This window comes from Puntigrus tetrazona, chromosome 5, assembly GCF_018831695.1.
Source record: "Puntigrus tetrazona isolate hp1 chromosome 5, ASM1883169v1, whole genome shotgun sequence".
Classification (NCBI taxonomy): Eukaryota; Metazoa; Chordata; class Actinopteri; order Cypriniformes; family Cyprinidae; genus Puntigrus; species Puntigrus tetrazona.
The window spans coordinates 19,224,681-19,247,372 of NC_056703.1; the positions used below are offsets into that span (position 1 = coordinate 19,224,681).

General features: G+C 39.7%; 1 protein-coding gene across 2 annotated transcripts in view; it reads left to right on the forward strand.

Moving 5' to 3' along the window:
• Positions 1-244: 244 nt before the first annotated feature.
• Positions 245-22,692, forward strand: part of setbp1 (SET binding protein 1) — a 51,225-nt gene continuing 28,777 nt past the window's right edge. The window contains exons 1-2 of one of the 2 annotated variants that reach the window (XM_043238712.1): positions 245-756; positions 10,962-11,601. In XM_043238712.1, the coding sequence (XP_043094647.1) occupies positions 11,131-11,601 (471 nt within the window). In that variant the 5' untranslated portion in view covers positions 245-756; positions 10,962-11,130. The remainder of the gene's footprint in view (positions 757-10,961; positions 11,602-22,692) is intronic. The other variant, XM_043238713.1, reaches the window with a different exon arrangement.

Here is a 22,692-nt window from a genome sequence, read left to right on the forward strand (position 1 = left end):
AAATAAATACGTTTGCGTTACAAGCGAACAGACGAACAAACATAAACAAACCTATTCTGAGCTACAGTTAGATGATATTTGTTAATAATTAACAAACAAGCAAACGTGACCGATAGATACATGAAGGAATAAACGGATGAATATAAATGAAGGAATAAATAAAAATAAAGACATGTTTTACGCAGCGCGCTGCGGGTAGAGGGCGCCGGAGAGCAGAACACACACCGATCATTAGCAAAAACTACTGCGGGAGTCCAGCAAGAGTCACATCACACTCGCTGAAGTCCGATCAAACACGTCCAGAAACGGGAACGCAGGAGTCTGCAGATCCCTGGATATTCGCCCCGCAACGACCGCCTCGGCACCGGCGTGCCACCTCACGCGGGACTTTGGATGTTTTTAAGGATCGCAAGAGCAGGTTTGTTTTCTCCGCAGTGGGAAGGCTCGATCCACCCCCGAGTCCGATGATTTGAGAGGGAAGCAATGCAGCGCTCAGACTGTACGCCGTATTCCTGCTTCGAGCCACATTTCATCTGAATCTGCAGACGCGCTCCTCCGATCGATCGCCGATCGACCGCTCTTCGTTTATCTTTTCTCTTTCTGAAACGAAATCTCACCCGAGATCGCAGCTGACGCCATTTTAAAGCGATAAAAACGCCGTTTGCTTGAGTTTGAGGGATTGCAAAGTGCTTGTCATAATCTAGTGGATGGATTTACTCTCGTAGACTTCGGCGGCGGCGGCGGCTTCAGAAATGGGTGAGTTTTTACCCCAGCGCTCCTTTAACCACCATTTCAACGCGCCGGTTTTGCGGCGCTGCCGTTTACTTATCTTACTTTCTCCGTGATTGCGCTGAAATGAGTAAACCGGTCGGGTCGTTGTAGCTCGGGGAAGCACTCGCGAACTGCGGAGCTCCATTTTAACCGCTAAGAAAAAAGTGGACTGTCGCCAGCCTGCTTTATTTACACGCAGTGCTCGAGAATGTTTCTTTAAATTTGACCCAAAGCAGAGAAAGCTTCTAGTCTGTCAATACTTACAGCGGTCGTTGACGAGGAACAGTTTCATACACTACAAAAGGGGAATGTTTATTTAACTCACCCTGAAGGACAGCAGCATTTTCGACACTGGAGAATACCTGTGCAGTATATATATATATATATATATATATATATATATATATATATATATATATATATATATATATATATTAGTGGTATATGCAAGCGAAGATGCATTATTCAGTGTAATTTACTGTAATCGTTCGTGGCCATGCATCAGTTTCCCGCTGGTAGAGAGTAGGCGTGTGTTTGCTCTGTCAAGCGCCTATAGTAATTTCCACTATAAGCCACCGTGTAGGCTTGCTTTCCATGTCACTTTGTGTTCTTACTCATTACAGGCTGCATGTGTCGCAAAACCTAGCGAGCTGTCTATCTAGGCGGCTTTTGCGGGCAACCGAAGGTCCTGCGCTTCCTGAAACGCTGTCAAGCAACTTAGGAGTCTCGCTGGGTTTTGAGACACATCGGCGTTTTGCGTGTGATGGTGGGTAGCAATGATGAAACCGTTTGGTTTCTTATCTGATCTGTCGTGGTCGAGTTAATCTTTCCCGACATTTGCCGAGATCAGGTTTTATTCAGAACGAGAATTAATCCGTAATTATTCTCCATAAATAGCCTATCGGATCTTAGGTAAGTATCATGCCTCTCGTTTGATTGGCTGAAATCCGTGCCTAATTGCAGAAAGGGGTGGAGCTATGACAAGGTGATTCGAGAGGTTTTCTCCGCATCTCTGGATTGAAACAGTTTTTGAAATCCAACACAATTCTTAGCCTATATATTTTTAATGCATATAGACACTTTGTTTGTCTTTTTGTCTCAATGGGAAAGAAAACACTTATCACAACTTCCATATTATGTCAACTTTTAATTTTCACTTGTTTGCCAAACACAACTTCTAGGACACCAATATCATTTGAGAAAGCAAGCCAGGTGTTATGCTTTGAACATCATACCTTTAAAGGGATAGTTCACCCAAAAATTAAAGTACTCTCTTTAATTACTCGCCCTCATTTCGTTTCAAACGAGTAAGACCATTGTTCATGTTCAGAGCACAAATTAATATACTTTTGAGGCACACCGACGCTGACCCAGATCGGTTTAAAGGCATTGAAAATGTGGAGTAAAGTTGTTATTTTTGTTTTCTTTTGTGCAAAAAGTAATCGCGTAGCTTTGTAAAATTACAGCTGACAGACGGGTGTCACATGGACTATTTCATTGTGGTAGTGCCTTACTGTTTATAGGAGAGTCCAAATTGCTTTCGGATTTCATCAAAAATATCTTAATTTGTGTACCGAAGATGAACGAAGGTCTCGCGGGTTTGGAACGACATGAGGGGGGAGTAATATTAATGACAGATTTTGTTATTTTTGGGTGGTCAGATATTTGTGTAGGTCAATGCTAATCAAAATAGTTTGGCTACTAACATTATTCAAAATATCGTCCACAGAAGAAAGTAAGCCTTGCAGGTTTAGAATGGCACGAGAGTGCATGAATGATAGCAGAACCGATTCACAATTTATCACAAGCTGTTGCTTAATAGAGACATACTCTCAGTACTTGTGCTGTGGTTTGCACAAATACTGAAATTATGAAGAGAAATGTGAACTCAGATCTGGCATTGAACCTAATTTGAGAGAAATCAGCGAATCGGTTGCATCAGAGTTTGGTTAGAAGCACTAGTTTAAGAATGATCATTTCTGAGAGCTTATGAAATACTTGAGCTGAATTGATGGCGTACAGTCAGTAACGGAGGCTGCATAGAGTTATGGAGTTTTGTGGAGTTTCGGGACAGCGTAAAATCTTGTTTTGATCGCTGTGCTTCTGACTGAGACTTTCAATGGAAGAGGAACTGTTAGTTAGTCTTCATCGTTTCATAGAAAGCCAATGGAAAAACCCAGGTCAGATGAGGAGACCGAACACGTTTATCAAAACACAAACGCATCTACTTATGGAGCGCTTGCCCACAAAAAGATTCCAGAAAACCTATTGTATCCATATGCAGAGTATACGATTACACAAAAGAACCACAGTATTTGAGCAAAGGATAAATCCAAAGTGATGTTTATGTGTGTGAATGGAGCTCCCTCTGTTCCTGGCTATGGCTAGTTGCACTGGAGGACAGCCAAGTCCTGACAGGAGACAAAGGAAAGAGGGAGATATCCAAGGACATATCTAATTTTTGGCAGCCGTTCCAAACCAAATATCAGAACAGAACACCTTTTGGCAGCAAGCTACAGGGGGAGGAGGGCCGTTTCATTTTTTTTTTTTTTCTTTTGACTACAGCCATTTTGTTTTTACTGCGGTCGAAATTCCGATCTCTCCTCGGTTTAAAATTTACATTTTGGCAGAAATCCATTTGCTTTTGTCATCAAAGAAAACAAGACAAGGGCGGCTGTTTTTGTGTGTGTGTGTGTGTGTGTGTGTGTGTGTGAATTCAATTGGGATTGGCTGCACATTTGGAAACTTTGCTGCAGAAGGACGGTATCAGATATGTTTCAGTTACTCGGGATGGCTGGCACCAGGGATTGTGTTGATGGATAACTCTCCAGTGTTGACAGTAATCCGTTTCAAAGAATCAGTCAGCCAGAATTGGGTTTATGCTTGATCCTTATATTTGATAAAAATCTGTAAACTGTGTCTATTAATATAGAAAGGGAAATTGTTATTGGAATCTGTTTATCTATGCATTGATTCAGTTGTGATTGTAACCACACTGTGGTAAACGCTGACCTTTGCCATTGCTAAGCAGGTTCAATCACAAAAGGGCAAAAGATCACACTTAAACAGCAGCTCTCATCTGAAGTAGGGTATGAAATCTAAATTGACCCTTTATTACTGTTCACATGTTGGCACGCTTTACACAGCGTAGGAATAGCTTAGGAATAAGCAGGCGATTCTGTGAACAATGTTATTTGTTGTTGTTTGTTTGTAAAATATGCTCAACAAAGTAATTGGATATCATTCTCATGGAAGTGCTAAACATTTTCATCTACCGCAATTTCACCTAAAAAGTTCAAATTGTAACATTTTCTCACCCCAATGTCGTTCCAAACGTGTATGAATTCAGTTCAACTTTAAAAACACAAATTAAGATGTTTTTAATGAAATCTGCTTGCTTTCTGTCCCTCCACTAAAAGTCTATTCAACCCAAAACTTTGACGCCTCACAAAGTTCACAAAGGCATTGTAAAAGTTATCCATGTGTTCTAAAAATAAATAATTGCTATATAACAGATTTCATTTATTTCCACGGAGGGACGAAATGCATAAGGGGATTAACTTGATGTGTATTGTAAGTTGTAGAGGTTTTTAACAACGTGAGGGTGAGTAATTTTCTTTTTTATTAGAACTGTCCTTTTAAAGCTGCAGTCTGTAACTTTCGGCGCTCTGAAGGTTAATCAAGAGAGCCGTGTGAGTGTTGTGGAAGAACACTGCAGCTGGATCTACTTCTCTGTTTATGTCTATGATGAATCGCGCGGGTTCTGTCCTATTCCGCAGCGGTTCCACCAGTACCAATCTGAAGTAGTGTAAATATAAAAACTTAATATAGGCGTACCGTAGTGATTCAGGTCAGGACGAGCCAAAACATTTGACTTCGTTTGACCGTTAACAATATTGTCATGAAGTTTCACTGTGGCACCGCTTAATAAGTATGTAGCTAAATTAAAAGATAATGCATTTTTTAAAGAAATTGAAATCATATTTTTTAGGTAAATCCCCTTAAAATAGCATCTACAGCTGCCACACACGGATCCTCACAGACTTGCATAGGAAAGGTGCAAACCGGTGAAAAAGGTGAACGTCAGCAGTTACTAATGTAGGACTGTTTTGTCATTTTTAAGGCGGCGGTCACTTGAGTCGTGTTTTGCCCACAGTCTCCTGCCAATAAAAACAGCGCTCTGTGGAGTAACTAACAACACAGAGCGCAAGTATACAGTATATTTGTTTAATTAGCTTTTTTTTGCGGTTTAGTAATTACTCAAGACAGCTGTGATTTCAGTTCAGTTTATTTTGCAGGCCTACTTGTATCTGTTGTTTCTATGGGAAGTGATTGGATTGTAAAGATTGTTTCTGCCATGCCCTTCATGTCACTTCAGCACCTTTTCTCATTAGCGCTGTGTGTTGTGACAGCTCAGCCGTTCAAGAAACCAGATTTCCTCGCTGGAAATTCTTGAAATTAAGATCACGGTCAGCTTGCCTCACTGCTTGACTGCGTCAGATCAAGGCACTGGAAAGGAAAGCAGGATTTTCAGACGGCAGACACATTTGGTTTAATTCGGTTTGAATCCTGGCAACCTTATTCGACCGGTGAGTGTTTATTTGCGTCCCACCACTGTTGTGGAATATATTTTGCGTTGCTGCCCAGAGCTACGGCACATAGAGTGTGTAATCCAGCCGTGTCATGACAATTGATGTCTTGAACAAATGTGGCCGGGATTGTGAAGTTTCCTTTCATTTGTAGAACTGCAGGGCAATGTGTCAGCCGTGCCACTTCTGAGGGGCCTGTTGACGTTAGCCAGAGTAGATGCCTTATTTGATTTAACACCAACGAAAATCAGCCTGTGAGGGAGAAGTACAGTCCGTTCAATATGGTGCGCCGCTGTGTACGTGAGTGTTCGATCGCTCAAGCTAACAACACACTGAAAATATGTCTTGCCAAAAAGATTTCATGTTGATAGAAACGACACACTGAATGGCCTGTAGCTCTGTCCCTCACAGCCCCCAAAGCACCATGGGAAATTTAACTGACGAGTGTTTCTTGCAGTTAGGCTGGTAGTTAATTCCAGTATTTACAATGTATAGCGAAACTGTAAATATTGCTATGATTTTACCGCGATTTTTATTTGCTAATTAAAGTGGCAACAATAAAAGGAAGTAGTGAAAGATATTTTCTTCCTTATTGTGACGTACATCAGAGTGTAATGGATTACTAAAAAAAAAAAATTGTTGATCAAAGAGGAGTGGCATAGGTTTCCCAAAAATGAGTTTCTTTCTTTTGTTGAACACAAAAGAGGATATTTTGAAAACTACTGGTAACCAAATGGTAGCCACTGACTGGAAAAAAATGGAAATGAATTGCTAAAGGCAACTATTTGTTTCCAGCATTCTTTAAAATATCTTCTTTTTTTTTTTTTTTTGTTCAACAGAAGAAAGAAACGTGGGTTTAGAACAAGTTGGGGGCGAGTAAGTAATGACAGGATTTTCACTTCTGGGTGAACTATCCCTTTAAGCAGACTAAATGACTGGAGAAGTTCATGCGTCACCAGAGAGAAGGCTAAAGCTAATGTAATCCACGTAACAGACTAAAATAATAGTTGAATACTGAATAAGACTGAAGACCGTTTTGTGGCTATAAAACCAGAACATTTATGTAACATTTATTGTAAATAATTGAGAATTAAAGTATGTTTATTATTTCAAAGGAGTTGAAATTGTAAATGCATCCCTTTGGTATTTTATCACAAAGATGATAATACAGTTACTTAGAGTTTCCTCTGTGTTTACCAGACAGGATCTCAACAAATTGTGAGCACGGTTGTTTGGCAAGGCTATTTGTGAGTCTACCTCAAGCCTGCTCGCTGTTCATGGCCTTAAAAGGGACTGGGACGGAGAGGAATCCTCTCACCACAGCAGACAGTCTTGACACCCGACTACAGATTGTGTCAGTCCTTAGCGAACAGGCTTTGAAAGAAGCCAAGAACATACATCTCACTTCTCAACAATATATACTGTCACATTAAAACCGGTGATCAACAGTAAGGGTTTTTTTTTTTGTAAGGAGTTTAGTTTTTAAGCTATAAAAATGCATGAAATTCAGTGGCTTGACATGGCAATTGGCAGTTCTTTCATCCGAAACCCAGGTCACCTGATTATCCTTTCTGTTAATCCCTGATTACGGTTTCATTGTGAACTTTTCAGTAACTTATTAAAACGGCAGGCATTTGATTGAATTTTTTTGCATTATGTCATCATTAACCCGGTTGAGCTGATTTTGTTGAGCTGATCTAGATGAATTCGTTCATATAATTGCCCCCTGATGCTCTGATCATCTTAATTGAGATGCATCAGAAAAGAGGGCAGATCAGTATGTAAAGCCCCTTGAGTATGAGCGTCTGAATATACCCCCAGCCCCCGTTCGAGTCTGCCACAGGCAGCGCTGCTGACACAGAACTGCTTTATGTGTTGTAGTTACCCACGGTCTGCCCGGGGCATATTTTGTGATAATAATAAACCTGTTTATGAGCCGACTGTTTTCTTACACAATTAGTGTGCAGTTAGCGTGCCCGCTCTGCCAGACAGAGCTTTCTGTTACATAAACTGGGTCTTAGGGTTTAGTATTGTGTAAGGGGCATTATGTTTGTGAGTGTATGGATTACACTTATACAACCAGGAAGCACACCGATTATTGACCGGCCTCTTGAACAACCGTATTTACTGTGTGCACGTACAGAAAAAAACATTTAGCTTTTTTTATAAGCAAAAAACACGAATGCCAATAGTTTAGTCCATGTTGTGTCGATATTTCTGACTGAAGTAGTGCTGCTGGCTTGTTTTGATTGGTTGCTAGGTTGTTCTGAATTGTTTTTTGGTGGTTGCTAAGGTTTTCTGATTGAAAACTAGCTGCACGCCACACCTCGACAAACCCGGTTAGAGGTATTGTTATATGTCAGTAATGCAAAAGGTGTGTGAGAATGAACTATGCGATGTTTAATATTTAAGGAGCGAATTTGGTTGTCACCACCCAAATTAACAGAAACGAAGAGTTTCCAGAGCAAAAAATAAAACAAGTGAATGCAAACTAGTTTAAAGTTTAAAATAAGAAGAGGCAAATTCTGTTATACAGAGATGTAATTATGATATGGAATAGATATGGAATTGTTGAATTGAGTTGTTAAGTTATTGGGTAGTGTTAGGGATATGGTCATACAGAAAATGTGCTTTTTAAGTACTAATAATTAAAAGAAATAAAGTCACTATTGTGCAAAATGAAGTGCCGTTGTTAGAACATATATATATATTTTAAAGAATTAAGTGAAATGTAGTCACGATTACATGGAATATATTTAAAATTTTACAATATTGTGTGAATTCATGACTATAAGAAATAAACTCATAATTACAAGTAAAGAAGACACAGTTACCCTTATATCTTTTTCACATATCCAACTATGTTTGTGCAGAACAGGCTTAAACCCTTAAATAAGGAACGACAACCATTTTTATGTGTGTATGCGGTCACTGTGGTGTTACGTCACATTTTTTTTTCCAAATAGCTAGAACACCCAAGATGCACTGGGACACTATTCAGAGGTATACACAAGTAAGATATAAACAACTGGGTTTCATTGAGGATTTGTGAATGGCTGTGTTTGAGTCGGCACGGGCTGGAATGAGAATCATGCCATTTTGACTGTCCTGATATGATGGATAGATAGAGCTGTTTAGTCTAGCGTGGATCCAGGCTGTCTTGTGATAGCTGCCGTTGTTTTCAGTAGCCTCTCATCTGTCACCTGTCTGGCAGTTGAAAGGGTAAATGACACTGAGCTCTGTCTGACAACAAGCCAACAGCAGATGAAAGACTGAGCTCAGTGCTCCAAACCCTCCGTCTATATACATCAATACTGACATCATGCGTCTGACGTTTGGGGAATGGAGAGTTTGTGTTGAACTACGACTCTCCGAAATAGAAACGGCTTATTTGAAGGATTAGTGTTAAAGGGATAGTTCATTCAAAATGAAAATTTGATGTTTATCTGCTTACCTATATGTATATGCACCCTAAATGTAGGTGACTTAGTTTCTTCAGTAGAACACAAACGAAGATTTTTAACACAAACCGTTGCATACGGCTCTTGACTATACACTGAGGCACGAAACAACCGGTCAGTGCAAAAAAACAACCAGTATTTCTATACTTTTTTTTTTTTTACCTCTTGTACACCATTCTCTGACTCTCCTTATCTCATTCACAACATCTGGCGTGTTATGCTTCAGTGCTCTGGCACATAGAGAATTATACATAGATTCCTCATTAGTGTTTCTATGGCCTGCGATACATAAGGACCTACGTCTATATCTATGCGTATATATCTATGTGCCATAGCATGTTGATGCATCAGTTTCCGGATGTTGTAAATGAGATCAGGATATTTGGATGCCCGTTGACTTGCATTATATGACTGACAGTTCTGCTGAAGAAACAAAGTCACCTACAGCTTGGATGCCCTGAGGGTAAGCAGATACACATCAAATTTTCATTTTTTGGCTGCACTGTCCTTTTCAATTTGCCACCGTCCACCGTTCTGGCTCTCGTCAACTTTATTTTGTCCATCTTATCTAGTGTGTGTCTCTCCAGACATTGACATAGGTATGACATAACATCCAGATGTATGAGCCAATCAGAAAGTGTTTGAGAATTATTTTTAGGCTGGTTTTGTCAGCTATGGTTCGTTTGAGTGAAATAATTGATATTTTGAATGCTGGTATCCTGAAAGAAATTCTGCAAAAATTAATTCAAGACCCAATTTGATGCTGCAGATTATGTGCTGCGAGGTGTTATATTCAACCCTAATTGGCCTTTTCCAGGTCTGTGGTCACTAAGGTTGAGGTCTGTTTGATGTCTGGAAAGTGTTTATCACTGGGCCAGAGGCCTCATTTGTTGACTTTCACACCGTGACTAGGCTTACTCAACTGACCACTAAAGCAAATGAGCTGGTCAGCAATGTAATTATGGTGTCAGGGAGTTTGCCTGGAGCCAGTGGTACAACTGTTTCGGGTTGAAGACTGTGTGCTTAAATCCCAATGCTGATTAATTGGTGGTTTAACAAAGACACATTTGTCTTGTTCAGTAATTCACTTAAATAGGAATTACGGTACTGAGGAAGTAGTTAATCACCATACACCGGTCTGATGTACTGAAGAGTTTAAAATTATATTTACATTTAATCAGTAAGTAGTATATATTGTCATATAATGGCCAATAACTGATAAATGGCGATATTAAAATTCTGTACTAAAGTGTCTACATAAATAGTAAATAGTACTATTTACTATTTACTGATAGTAAATGGTAAAAACTAAAATCAGTTTTAATATGAATTTAGCGTTTATAATTTTTAGTATTTAAAAGTTAATATTATTTTTGAGATTTGAAATTGATAATGCTTCAGATTATCAATAGGAAGTTATAGAGAATAGATAAAGAGAATAAATAAAACAACATATCTAATAATAAAAATCTCTACTTAAAATAAGTTAAATCTAGTGCTGTCAAATGATTAATCGCATCCAAAAAAATAATTTTTGTTTACATTATATGTATTATATATATCTTCTGTGTACATTTATTATGCATATATAAATACACATACATACAGTAAATATTTTGAAAAACATTTACGTTTACGTTACATGTGATTTTATTTAATATTATTTATAAATATATTTAACATTTAAATATAACACATTTTTCTTAAATATATTTTTGCATGTGTTTGTATTGCACATATTATGTAAACAAAAACTTTTATTTTGGATGTGATTAATTGCGCTAAATCCTTTGATAGCACTAGGAAAAAGAGTATAAAGTAGTATTGTGTAATACACAGCTGTGTTTCCATCCCTGGACCAATAACAGTTGGCTGGGGGCGGGACTACCAAACACAATGGAACAGAAAAAGAAACAAAGTGCTAACAAAACATTATGTAATTTGTTGCTTGTTGCGGCTGCTTAGGACAACAAAAACACAGATTAAGCTTAAAAGAAATGGGCTTGATTTTGTTATGTCTGGTTAGAAAAGACGTAAGAGATTGTGAAGTAGTTCAACAGCTTTGGTGTGTTTGGACATGTAATCGTGTGTTTCTAGTTTTTATTAACTAATCATTTGTTCTGTTTGACTCTACTTTCAGTTTCACCTGGGAAAAACTCAACCTTAACGAGATTTATACGATTTCGGGAGCAGTAGAGCCAGAAAGCATCACATCCCTCTGATTAAACTCAATCACCTGGACCTGCGTCCCTCTGCCCTTTCTGGGTCCCTCTGCTTCCTGATTCTTGGACGAAGCTTCGAGATTGTCAATGGAGCAAAGAGACCTTACTCGGACGACCCGGCCCAAAGGAAACGAGGAGTTCTTCTCCACTGTTACCACCATCAACAGAGCAGATCTCAGTGAGGTGGGTCTCCTCGCCAGTCCAATCAAAAGCCTCCCTTTACCTGGAGAGCAACAGGACCATGAAGAGGATGAAGACCTCGGTCTGGGGAAGGACATCGATGTCACTTCTAATGCGGACAGTGAGAGATGGGGGCAGGGAGATGGGCTGGAGGAGCAGGAATTCTCCATCAAGGAGGCCAGTTTCTCTGAAGGCAGCCTGAAGCTGAAGATACAAACGACCAAACGGGCAAAGAAGCCTCCTAAGAACCTAGAGAACTACATCTGTCCTCCTGAGATCCGCATCACCATCAAGCAGCCAGGGGAGCAGAAGACCGCCAAGCATGCCAAGACTGTCAGGGGAGGGAAGGAGGAAGATAAGGGACCCCCCAGAAAAAGGGTTAGTGTTTAGAAATGCTTTTGTTTTCTTGTGTCACATGATCACTCTGTTGCGCGGATGTCATATGGTATAACGGGTATAGACGGTATTGATCTTAGAAAGAGTAGATGCCATGTTGAATTTAAAGGCAGTGAAATTCCATCAGCAGCTGAGAAATACTGAAAGTATCATTTCCATGGAAGCACCTTGTATTTATTTATCGTTTGGCGTGACCAAAATCAAATTTTTTTTAATGCAAAATGTGATTTTGTGCTTCAACATGAATCTGAATGTTACGTACATGCAAAACACTTAAGCAAATATTTTTTTGTGCTACAGATTGATCCCTTCTTCCACAAAATTATCTCTTTAATATGAATTCAGACAGAAGTCAGTCTTTTAATACGTAAACTTGGAATTTCAAGATATAAGGTTAAAATTGTGTAACAAACTTAATTGCAAGTTTTAAAAATTGTGAGAAAAAAGTCCCAATTTTTATTTATTTTTTTTCTTTTTAATATTCAGTGACAGAAACTGGCTTCTGTACTTTCCACACATTAATGGTGGACAAAAAAATTGACGAGTTTATGACATGAGAATATCAAATTTCTATATAAATGTTTGGCTAATTGAAATTCTTGTATACATTTGTAAATGTTTTGGGTTTCATGAACAGATTGTACTTCTGTCCCTCACAGCCTAGTTTGTGTCAAATTAACTATGACATCTGACTAAGGACGTTAATATAACCACTTGGACAAGTATTTTTCTACATTTTATCATGTCAGTTATAGCTTTCCGGCTCATGTTCAAAACATTTTTTTAAAGTTCTTTCTCTTTAAAATAAATCATGTTTATGCTGAGCTTAGATGACACAATTGCATTTTCTGGGCTGTCAGCTTTTTGGCTGCTCGTCAAATGAAGTGTGTCCAGTGTATGCCATTGAGTAACGTAACAGCTAGTCATTAACCTTTTGTGGCATTTAGACTCAGCGAGTTCATTGACTTGCATGTGGTCCAGATATCTTACTCAGTGTAAAGGGCCTTTTTTGAATATGTCAGATAACAGACTGGTATGGGCAGAATGATTTTTGGGCATGGTATCATGTTTATTTCATGTTTTCCATCAAATTTCATGATAATTCATTGCTGTTATTTTGAAAAGTATGTTCCTAGGTCACAAGTTAGACCTGTATAATTAGGCTGGTTCTGAGGTCATCTGATCCTGATCAGGTGCATTTCACAATGTTTCACAACGAAGCCTGACGTGATATAAATAGAGGTCTCAAGACTCATTTTTAAAAAAGCTTAAAGGTTAGTTCACTCGAAACTAAACCCTCTTGTCACTCCAAACCTACTCTAAAGACTTTAAAGACTTTCCTAATTCATAATTAAAACAAAATTAAGCTTTTTAATGAGGCCTGAGAGAATTCTATCACCCTTGTTGAAAGCTCCTTCCCCCAAAATGTTTCAGACGTTTCAAAATGTTAAGTTAAATTAAATTAAAGTGCCCCTATTATGCCTTTTCCAATATTTCCTTTCATGCAGTGTCTAATATAGCTGAATGTGAATGTGAGCAGTCTGCTAAGTTGTAAATCCGAGAAAAATAAAGTTATTGTCTTCCAGAATAAAGAATCAACTATATACAGCCTAACCGAGTCGTTAATAATTCGAATTCAAGTAACGCATGTGCATAATTCTATGTTGTACGTTGGCCACCCGTGAACAACTTGACCACGCCCACAGACATGTAATTTTGCTGATGACTGCTTCTATAATCTGGCTTAGTTCAGTGTGGGATACACAAAACGTTTGCTCTTGGAATATGGTTCAGTAGCCAGTTTATTTGGACCAGCGGCTCCACTGAATCACAAGCTTTAAGTATTATAAACAATAGATGTTTATAGCATTCAAAATACATGGCAGTGGGCCTGTGGTTTCCGATGGGAAATCACAGCATAGTAGGCTCACGGAAAGGAGGCGTTTAGAGAGAATGAATCTTAGAACCGTTTTGAATGAACCATTTGAGAATCGTTAAAAAATGCGGTGATATTAAATGCATGTTTTGAGAGTTTTTTTTACATTATTATTTATTGCACGCATGTGAACCTATTGTAGGAGACTCCCAAAACAATATTAAAAGCCTTAAAAATGGCATATTAGGGGCACTTTAAAACATCCCAAAATACCAAAGCCAGGCCAACCGACTTATCCTTAGTAAAGATCTCAGTACATGAAAATGGCAATCACCCAGTACCATGGCAGATGATACCATCGGTGTACTGTGATTCTGTTACAGTTGGCTACTTTTTTTTTTGCAAAGGGAGCTGCAGAGAATTGTGCCAAACTGAGTGAGTTCATGAAAACTGTGAGACGCTAAAATGGCTCCTTTTTAGTAAACACTTTCAGCTCACCGCAGCGCGCTCCATCAAGTTTTCAAAACAGATATGTTGCATTTTCCCCGTCCTCACAAAAGAATGAAGGATTGTGGGAGAGAATGGGAGGAGAGGCTGGTGATCCCGCAGTCAGAGTCTGTAATTTGACCATAATTAGGGAGAAAAATCTGTGCTTACTGAATCAGAGAAGGAACTGCCAGCATCAGCATCTTTCAGCAAACGCACCGCAGGCTCAAATTGATCGCGTTTGGTGTGGAATCTCTGGCGTTGAAACACTCTGATATCTTTTCATCTTTACAGTAATCTCTTAGGGTATAAATTATTTGTACTGTAATGGAAGACCAGCTCCTGCTGTTTTGTGTGATGTGCATTTAAAAGCCCATCCACGTCTGCCAAACGCATTTGACTTGATCCCAACAATTGATGGTTTGATTATCGGCCTTGAATTTTGTATGTGGCTGCATGTTATCTGATTTCCCCAGGGATTTCTCTTTGCCTGGAGAGGAAGGACAATGTTGCCACGAAGCCAAAGCCAAGGGTCTCGAATTTCTCTCATTTTCGGGCTGGGAAACTTAGCCCTCGTCCACCCCACAGAGATGAAATTTTCTAAAGCGGCAGATACATGCAGTGGAGAGGGCGATGGAGAAATCAATGGAAAACAGAGAAAGGCTCAAAGAGCAACAGGGAACTGAGGCGGGAAGCCTGGAGTGCAGCTGTCTCTTTCTGGCAATCTCCACATTGACCACAGACAGAGGGTCAAAAAGGGCAGAGAGAAGAACAGAAGAGGTGGCCTCACGCCACCGTCTAAAGTGTAGCCGTGTCTATAGAAAACAGCTCCGAAAAGGCAAAGAAAAGCACCTGCCCATCCCCCAAATACACACTACAGATGGAATCCCATTCACTTTGAAAAGGGACAGTGCCACAAACTCCCCATTTAGAGCCACCAAATCCCATTCTGTCCTTGCTGTTTGGAGCTTAGGCGTCAAGCCCAACACCTCTTCTCATCTCTCGCGTACAAGCAGCGTGGGGTCAGGGGTTAGTGCGTAATTGAAACCGGCCCGGACACGCTGAGAATAGGGGCTTACATCAGCCCTCTCGGACCGCGACAGCTGCTCGCTGCGTCTTCCATTCGTGGCAACAGCCTTTTTTCCCCCTGCTAATGTAATCAGAACGCCAGGGCAATAGCAGTTTAGACAAGCCGGGCACTCTGATGAATTAACTCTAGCTCCTCGTATGGATTAGACCTCCTCTTCCACTCACTCCACTTGATGACCTGTTTTGCACTTTAAGTGTTGTCGTGGGCCTCGTTGCTGGAAAATTAGTTTAATGCAGCAGAAGTTTTCTGCACCCACACAATAGTGTGACCACGCAGCCAGAAATAGATCGCAGCCTTCTCGCTGGCGTTGTAAAAGCACAGTCTGGATGTGCAATTAGGCAGTCTGAATATGCAGAGGTCAGGACACGTTGTGTTTGGCATTTCCATTAGGACTTAAACGAAAGGTTTCGCAAATGGCATCTATTATTTTTTCCTTTTTACCAAACTCTGAGGGAAAACATTTAGTGGGAATGCATATTTTGCTAGAAAATGCTGTGAACAAATTTAAAAGGCTGGTGCAAATGTTTCTGGACAGTAACAGTGATCGCCCCAGTATTTTGCCCAATGGTTTCCTCCACTGGGATTTCAAAAAAGACAGAGTTGGTTATGTAATTCCTAGTTAATATATGTAATGCTTTGTGGGAGGAGCAGATTTGGTGTAGTTTCTGCTTCTCTGGTAACAGACTTCTCTGATTGGTGGATTCAAGGCTCTGCCTACTTTAGGATTGAAAATATTGTAGTTCTTCACAGGGAATTAAGCAATTAGATAAAATGTTAAAATCACACTGACTTTTGGCTTCTACAGATAACCTCAGAGCTCATGGTAGGTCTGTCTTGAATAGTTTTTGTAAAAAAAAAAAAAAATTCTTTATGGAGATTTTTATTTCTGAAACCCGACTTGTTGCTTAAAGGGTGTTTTATATCATGCACATGCTATACTAGTACCTGGGGGTGCTTGTCCGATAAAGTCCAGTTGACTTGAAGTCTATAATGTATTTGTATCCAGTATCACCCCTGTGGTTTAACACAGTAGTGAGTTCATTGTGATGACAAGGCCGATAGAAGGTGGATCAATGCGCGAGCGTGCGCTCTCTGAGGGCCAGACGGCAGCGATCTTTGCCCCGTCACTGCTCCGTGTTTGACGACAACACTTTGATTGTCAGCCATTTCCGCTGGAGCGGGCATGCTCATTGGTGCGTGTTCGTCAGGGGAGAGTGTGAGCAAGGCTTCTGCGACTCCAGCCCTGACTTGACGAGGGGGCCGAGAGGATCGTTTTGCGGAGCTCGCTTTCTTTGCGTCTTTACCTTGCGTTCTCTCTTCTAATGGTTTGTATTTAATAGTTCGCTCGAAGAACTCGCATCCGTAATCAGTTTGAAGAATGACTTCCTCTCTCAGCGACGATAGCGGAGGGGATAAGAGGTTTAAAAACGGTGGATTGTGTAGCAGGGTAAATGCAGCTTTTGTGTAGTAATGATTGGGGAGTCTGGCAGGGAGCAGATGGGCTAGCTCTCTGTCTCATTGTGTCTGGCTCTTTCTTTTTTTCATTTTGGCTGAACTAATATGCCAGATGGTGGCAAAGAGGAAAGGCCAACAAGTGAGCTGGGGCATATGGGGAGCCTGGTTAAAATGGGACCCTACTGTGGCGGGGGATGGGCGGGAGACGTGTGATACAATAGCAGGTAATTAAGGGAAGGACTTGACTTTGCTGCTAAGCCTTTGTGCGTGGCAAAATATTTTTCAGGGGACCTGCCGTCAGCATCAGACAACACTGCTGTACGTCAAATTATTACACCGATTTCACTCAATTGGGTGTGATTTATTTTTTTTGGTCTTCACATCTGTGTTTGGGCCTTCCTTAGTTGCTACAGTCTTTTGGATAATAGTCCATTCCTTGTCACAAAATTCTCATAATTTTTTTTTGAGGCCTTCCCTTTCACAGTATGTATTTATATATTCATTAATCTGTTAATATGTCTTCTGTGTGGACTATTAAGGTGTCTAGCCGTCCAGCAATCAGACTGTTAATTGTGACGTCACAATTTCCGGGGGTCCAAATGTTCTGTCAGAGGCAAAAAAAGCTAAATATACACTCATGGTGTGGCGTAATATCCATGAAAAACCCTCTATCTTCGAGCTGAAATATCAGATGGCCAGACAGTGATTCATCTCTCATGAATGGTTAAAATATTGGTCTCTGGTCACTGTCAACCTTAGAGACTGCAGTGTTCACTGCAAGTTTTTAATTAGCATAGCTTAAATGTGTATAAATAGTATTTAGCAATGGCTGAGAAGACGGTATTTTCATATGGGGACACATGTTGTTGCATTATTCCAAATAAATAGATTGTGATCCATGCATTTGTGTATCACTCTGTGCATTTGTGAATGGCGGAGAAATCCACAAATGTACAGTACCTGAATTGACGAACAAATGAATTCCAGACAAAGCTGTCTTTTGTAAAATAAAAATATATTTTCAAATGTTTTTTTTTTTTTTTTTTCCAAATCTGATTTCCAAACCCACAGGTTTATTTATACATCTTATTCTGCTCGGTTTGCCAATGTGATTTCATTTTTGTTAATCTCTTTACATTTCTTTTTTGGATCCTAATCTGTTTATTTGGAATTATGGAACAAATCTACCTCCATATTCTCCACTGAAGCTAGTAGACATTTAGACCTGGAAACTCTGTGTGTACGCGCATATACGTGTGTGCTAGACCTATATTAAACTCTGGGTTAAACCCCCTGTGTGAGTTCCTCTCACTCTGTTCAATATGTATCACTTCAGCACCTCAACATCCCCACACACACACACACACAGCCTCATCACTCAGGGTTACAGCCCATCAACTCTGTGTCTGTGTACACAAGCTAGCGCTCATCCACCCGCCAAAAGTCTGGCCTTCATTCCCAAATGCATAGCTCACCCCAGTGATCTACTGCCATGGACCAGTCCAACTGACATATGTATCATATTTTCTTTTGGCCCGTGTGTCAAAACCATAGTTGCCAGTGATGTAGAGTCAACAGTAATCGCATCAAAAGAAATATAGACTCGCATAAACTGGCGTGTTGTTTGGTTTTCCTTGGTTTACTGCCAGCGTCACCTTCTACCATCAGCTACACGTTTGTCTATCTCGTCATCGGCGCGAGCTGAATTCAGGTTTAAATCCATTTAAGTATCTGCGAGGTGTGATAAGGAAGCCTCTTTTAAGAGTGTCCAAACCATGGCCCTCCTGTTGGCTGCCGGTTTTTATGTACTAATGGCATTGGCCGCTCTCTTATCTGCCTGTCACACAAGCCCTGCTCCGAAAGCTTCATTACCCAGCACCCATGGAGTCATCCTTTAATACGAGACCGTAATCATTAGGAGCCGGTCCAGTGTATTCACCGGAAAATTAATTCGGCATCTCTCACAGAAGTCGATAGGTGACTCCCTCTGCCTCTTGATGTGAGGTATTTATAACAAGCTGTTTGTCATTGGGGGAGTGTCGGTGGTGACCGGGGAGGAAATTGTGGGCAGTTGAGCAGTCAAATAAAAGTGACCTCTGTGTGCAGGAGACTGTCAGAACAAGAAAAAAAGCCCCTGAGTGTGGTTTTACTTGCTTTATTTAGCAGTCTAGCTATGGGTTGTTCATTTTAGGGACTGTCTAATCGGTGAGAACACGAGTGGGATGCAACTGTGTTAACTGTGTTGATAAGTTTATTATTTTGTATATAAGTGGAGTCTTATCTGAGACTCTTACTTGCAATAGCAAAAATTACTATTGCTATTGCTCACATCTTTAAAAAACAATAAACTGTGTAACTGACAATTCCACCTTACTATTTATTTATTTTAAATTGAATTGTTTTGTATGTTTAAAAGAGAAGCATATAATAATAGAAATGTTTAAAAAAAAACAAAAAAAAAAACAATAACCTACAGCTACTGATTGACTAAAAGGTATTAACTTGATCGATTTAATGATTATTCATATTTTTTGTGCTAATGTAGATGAATCGAAAATATTAGTGTGGCAAATGTGTAAGGCATTGAATTGAAATGCACAACACAGAAATTCATTGTTCAAATATTTTTATTAAAAAATGTAACATCAATATTTTTGTTTCTTTTTATATAGGTTAGATGGACATTTTTGCTCATTGCATCACATCTCACAGTTTTCTTGGTGTCTCACACCTTGAACGGCATGATGCCACTTCTGTTCTGTTGTGCTCTGTCCAGCTGTTGAAATGACCCAATCATTGGCTAACAAAGGTGGGGTCACCTTCACCTGTTGTTTTGCAAATTTTTACAGGCAAAATCCAGTCATTATACTTGATATCAGTTTGGGAATATTGTGCACAGCTAAAAGATTTCTAATTACACATTTCAAACTTGGTTCATTTTCAAACATGGTCATGCCTGTGTAGGCCTACTTCTCTGACCCTCAGAAAGCTGCTTGTGCTTCATAAGGGCCTTTTGCATCATTTCGTAGCAGCGTCACTTCTTAAGGGTGCGAATACAACCCTTTAAATGGTACTGGGAAATAGGGCCCTGTACATTATTTACAATAGACAACCATTTCCCCTCGATATTACTCTAGTGGGACCACGCTTTTTAATTTTGTCAAGTTTTGGACTTTTCACTGTGGTGGTTTGTTCCCAGGTGAAACTATGTGAGATTACTCCTCTCACCAGCTGTTTGCTAGTGGTCCCTGTCTTTGTTTTTTGGGCCACTGGGCTGCAAGGACTGTTATTTTTTTTTTTTTCTGTGGAGAGGTGTGGGGGTTGGGTTTGGGCTCAGTCTGTATGATTTACTGCAGCCGAAAGACCAGCTGCCCCTCTGTGTCTGTTCAGACTAACCCTCCTCCTCCTCCTCAACCAGCTCAGGCACTCTGCCATTGCATGTGTTCATCCCAGACCCGGAGCAGTGAACATCACTACCGCTCTCTAATAAAACTATAGACTTAAAATAAACGCTGAACTAATGACATTCATGTATTAGGAGTGTGGTTTTGTATTGATATCTGTGTCTTTAACGAGACATAGATTTAGATTTAGTAGATGGCCATATTTTGACCTGGGGTGAACTGTTGGGACGGTAGGCTGCTCTGGGGGATGGGTTGAGTGTGAGCGAGGGGGAGAGGCCAATTTCAGCCTGGTGCAAATGATTTGACAGCATGAATCAGCCAGCAGCCTTGTACGGAAATGAAATTAGGGGCCTATTTAACTAACAAAGCTACACAAATTTGGACAAGCACCAAACAGAACTTTTACTTGTAGAATTAAACTGAGGATCTAAAAACTAAAATTCGAACAGACTTGAGTTGACTCTACTTAGGAAGCCAAAGAGATTTTTTTTCTTTCCTCTAAACCTGTTCAGTTATTGTGGCAATCGGATCCGTTGTTACAATTGCATCCATCTGTGATATTACTGAACATTTCTTGACAGTTAGCTACGTAATTCAGTTGACCAATTAAATCATGGATCGGGTTTGCACTTAACTGGTTTGGAGAAAAAGAAACAACCACACTTCTTCTCTCTCAAAGTATTTTGAATTTGTACTCTTTTCTATGCCTGATTATAAATCCTACAAGCTATGACTATTATGACTTGTATGTCTTTCTAAATGATGTTAGATAGCATGTAACTCAAGATTGAAATGAAAATTCTGTCAATAATTACACAAGGTCATGTCATTCCAAAAATGTAAGGCCATCTTCGGATAAAAAAAAAAAAAAAAAAACTACAATATTTTTGACCCTGCATAAACAGCAAGGGCCCCAAAACGTGGTAAGGGCGTCATTAAAATAGTCAATATGACGTCAGTGGTTTAACCGTAATTTTATGAAGCTGTAAGAATACTTTGTGTACATAGAAATCAAAACTAATTTTATTCATCAATTGCTTCTGTTCTTAGTCAGCCCTTGCCACCATTCACAGCAGTACCACGATGCATGCTTTGCACATATTATTCACTCGGCACAGAACAAGAGCAATTCTTATTGTCATTACATAATTTTTTACACATCAAAGTTAACTTTTTTATTTTTGCATTTTAGTGTTATTTACTAGTGGCTTTAAATGTTAAGTTATTTTAAATGGCTTGAACAAAGCCAACACCCAGGTGGAGAACAATCTTTTAATTGACGCACAAAACCTATGAATTATTCTGTCAGGTGTACGTCATAACGCAGACGCACGACGTGAACATTTACGTAGCAAATGGACAGCTTAAATGTGTCATTTAACAGCTCAACTGCTGTTTTCCAGTGGCCATTAGCAAGGTTCAAATAAGCTGTAGAATGCTGTGGCAGTACTGAAACCCCTAGAAGTCATACTAGTAAAGTTGTGTTGACTCTGAAAGACAGACGCAGGTCAGGGTTTAGACAACTGGAATCTCCCCCCGGTGAGACCTTTACATTTTGGTTGGTGGTTTCTATAAACAGACTGTTGCCAGCCACATCTAATCCATGAGTATTTCTGTTACGAGCGCTATGCCTCGAGTACACACAAAGAATATCATTTACCCATGTCTCTATGTGGTAGTCTGTTTCAAGGCCTCTCATGGCACGCTCACAATCCCTCTGTTGTGCATATGCCAGTGCTGTGGGCGGACTGTATACATATTTTCTCCTTAAAACATTAGCAAGCTTCACCTTTCACTGCAGTATCATCAGTATGCCTGTTGCCCAGCTTTGATGTCAGTAAGTCGGTGATGTGGTCATTCAGTTTTCTTCACATTCTATAAGATTTACATTCAGTCATTTTGGTCAGGGGTTTTTAACTAGTCGCAGATCTATTATGATTGCTTGTGGACGACAGGGAAAATTCAGCTAATCAATATTGATGGGTTGTGTAACATGAATTGCCTCGAAAATGAATCATAATTGACAAGACTAAACGAAAATACGACCCAGTCAAATCTTGATGCTTCTGTTGAATTGAGGATAAACGTGGTTTGTGCTGACAACCATGGTGTGTTTTGAGTATTGAATTATTTGTCGCTGAGAGCATGAACCCATTTTGTGCTGTAAAAAATTTTGGTACTTTTGTTGAGTGTCCACTTGATGTTGAACGTACAATGTGGGTCCTGAAGCAAAACCAGTTGAGAACTGCTGCTGTAGATCATTTGGAGCTATAATCACACCCACTGTCGCTTGTACTTTCACAAGCCTTGTAAATTGGGTCGGTCCTTTTCTGTTGGCCTCTAGACTCTGATTGATTGGAAATTGAATTCTGTGATAGGAGGGTGAGAGACATGACTTTTGAACTCTATGAAATTGTAGCCTGTGCACATCAGCAGTTACGTTGCATGAATGTTTTAGGATAAGCAGAGCTCTGACACCGACGTTTAGTTGAATTGCTAAGGTATGTTAATTGATTTGCGTCATACTTACCGATTAAAGGCCCAAGTAGAATGAAAAGTTCCTTGCTCAACTGCTGTTTTCCAATGGCCACAAATACATACAATTAATTAATGAATTCTTTTAATTTGTATGTTTTTAAATTACTAACTGGTAATAACTGGTTGCCAGAATTTATTCTCCCAAGTATAACAGAAAAATACATTTTACACAGTATTCTTTCAGCTTTGCTTTTTCAGCAAAAAAAAAAAAAAGTTTTATTTGT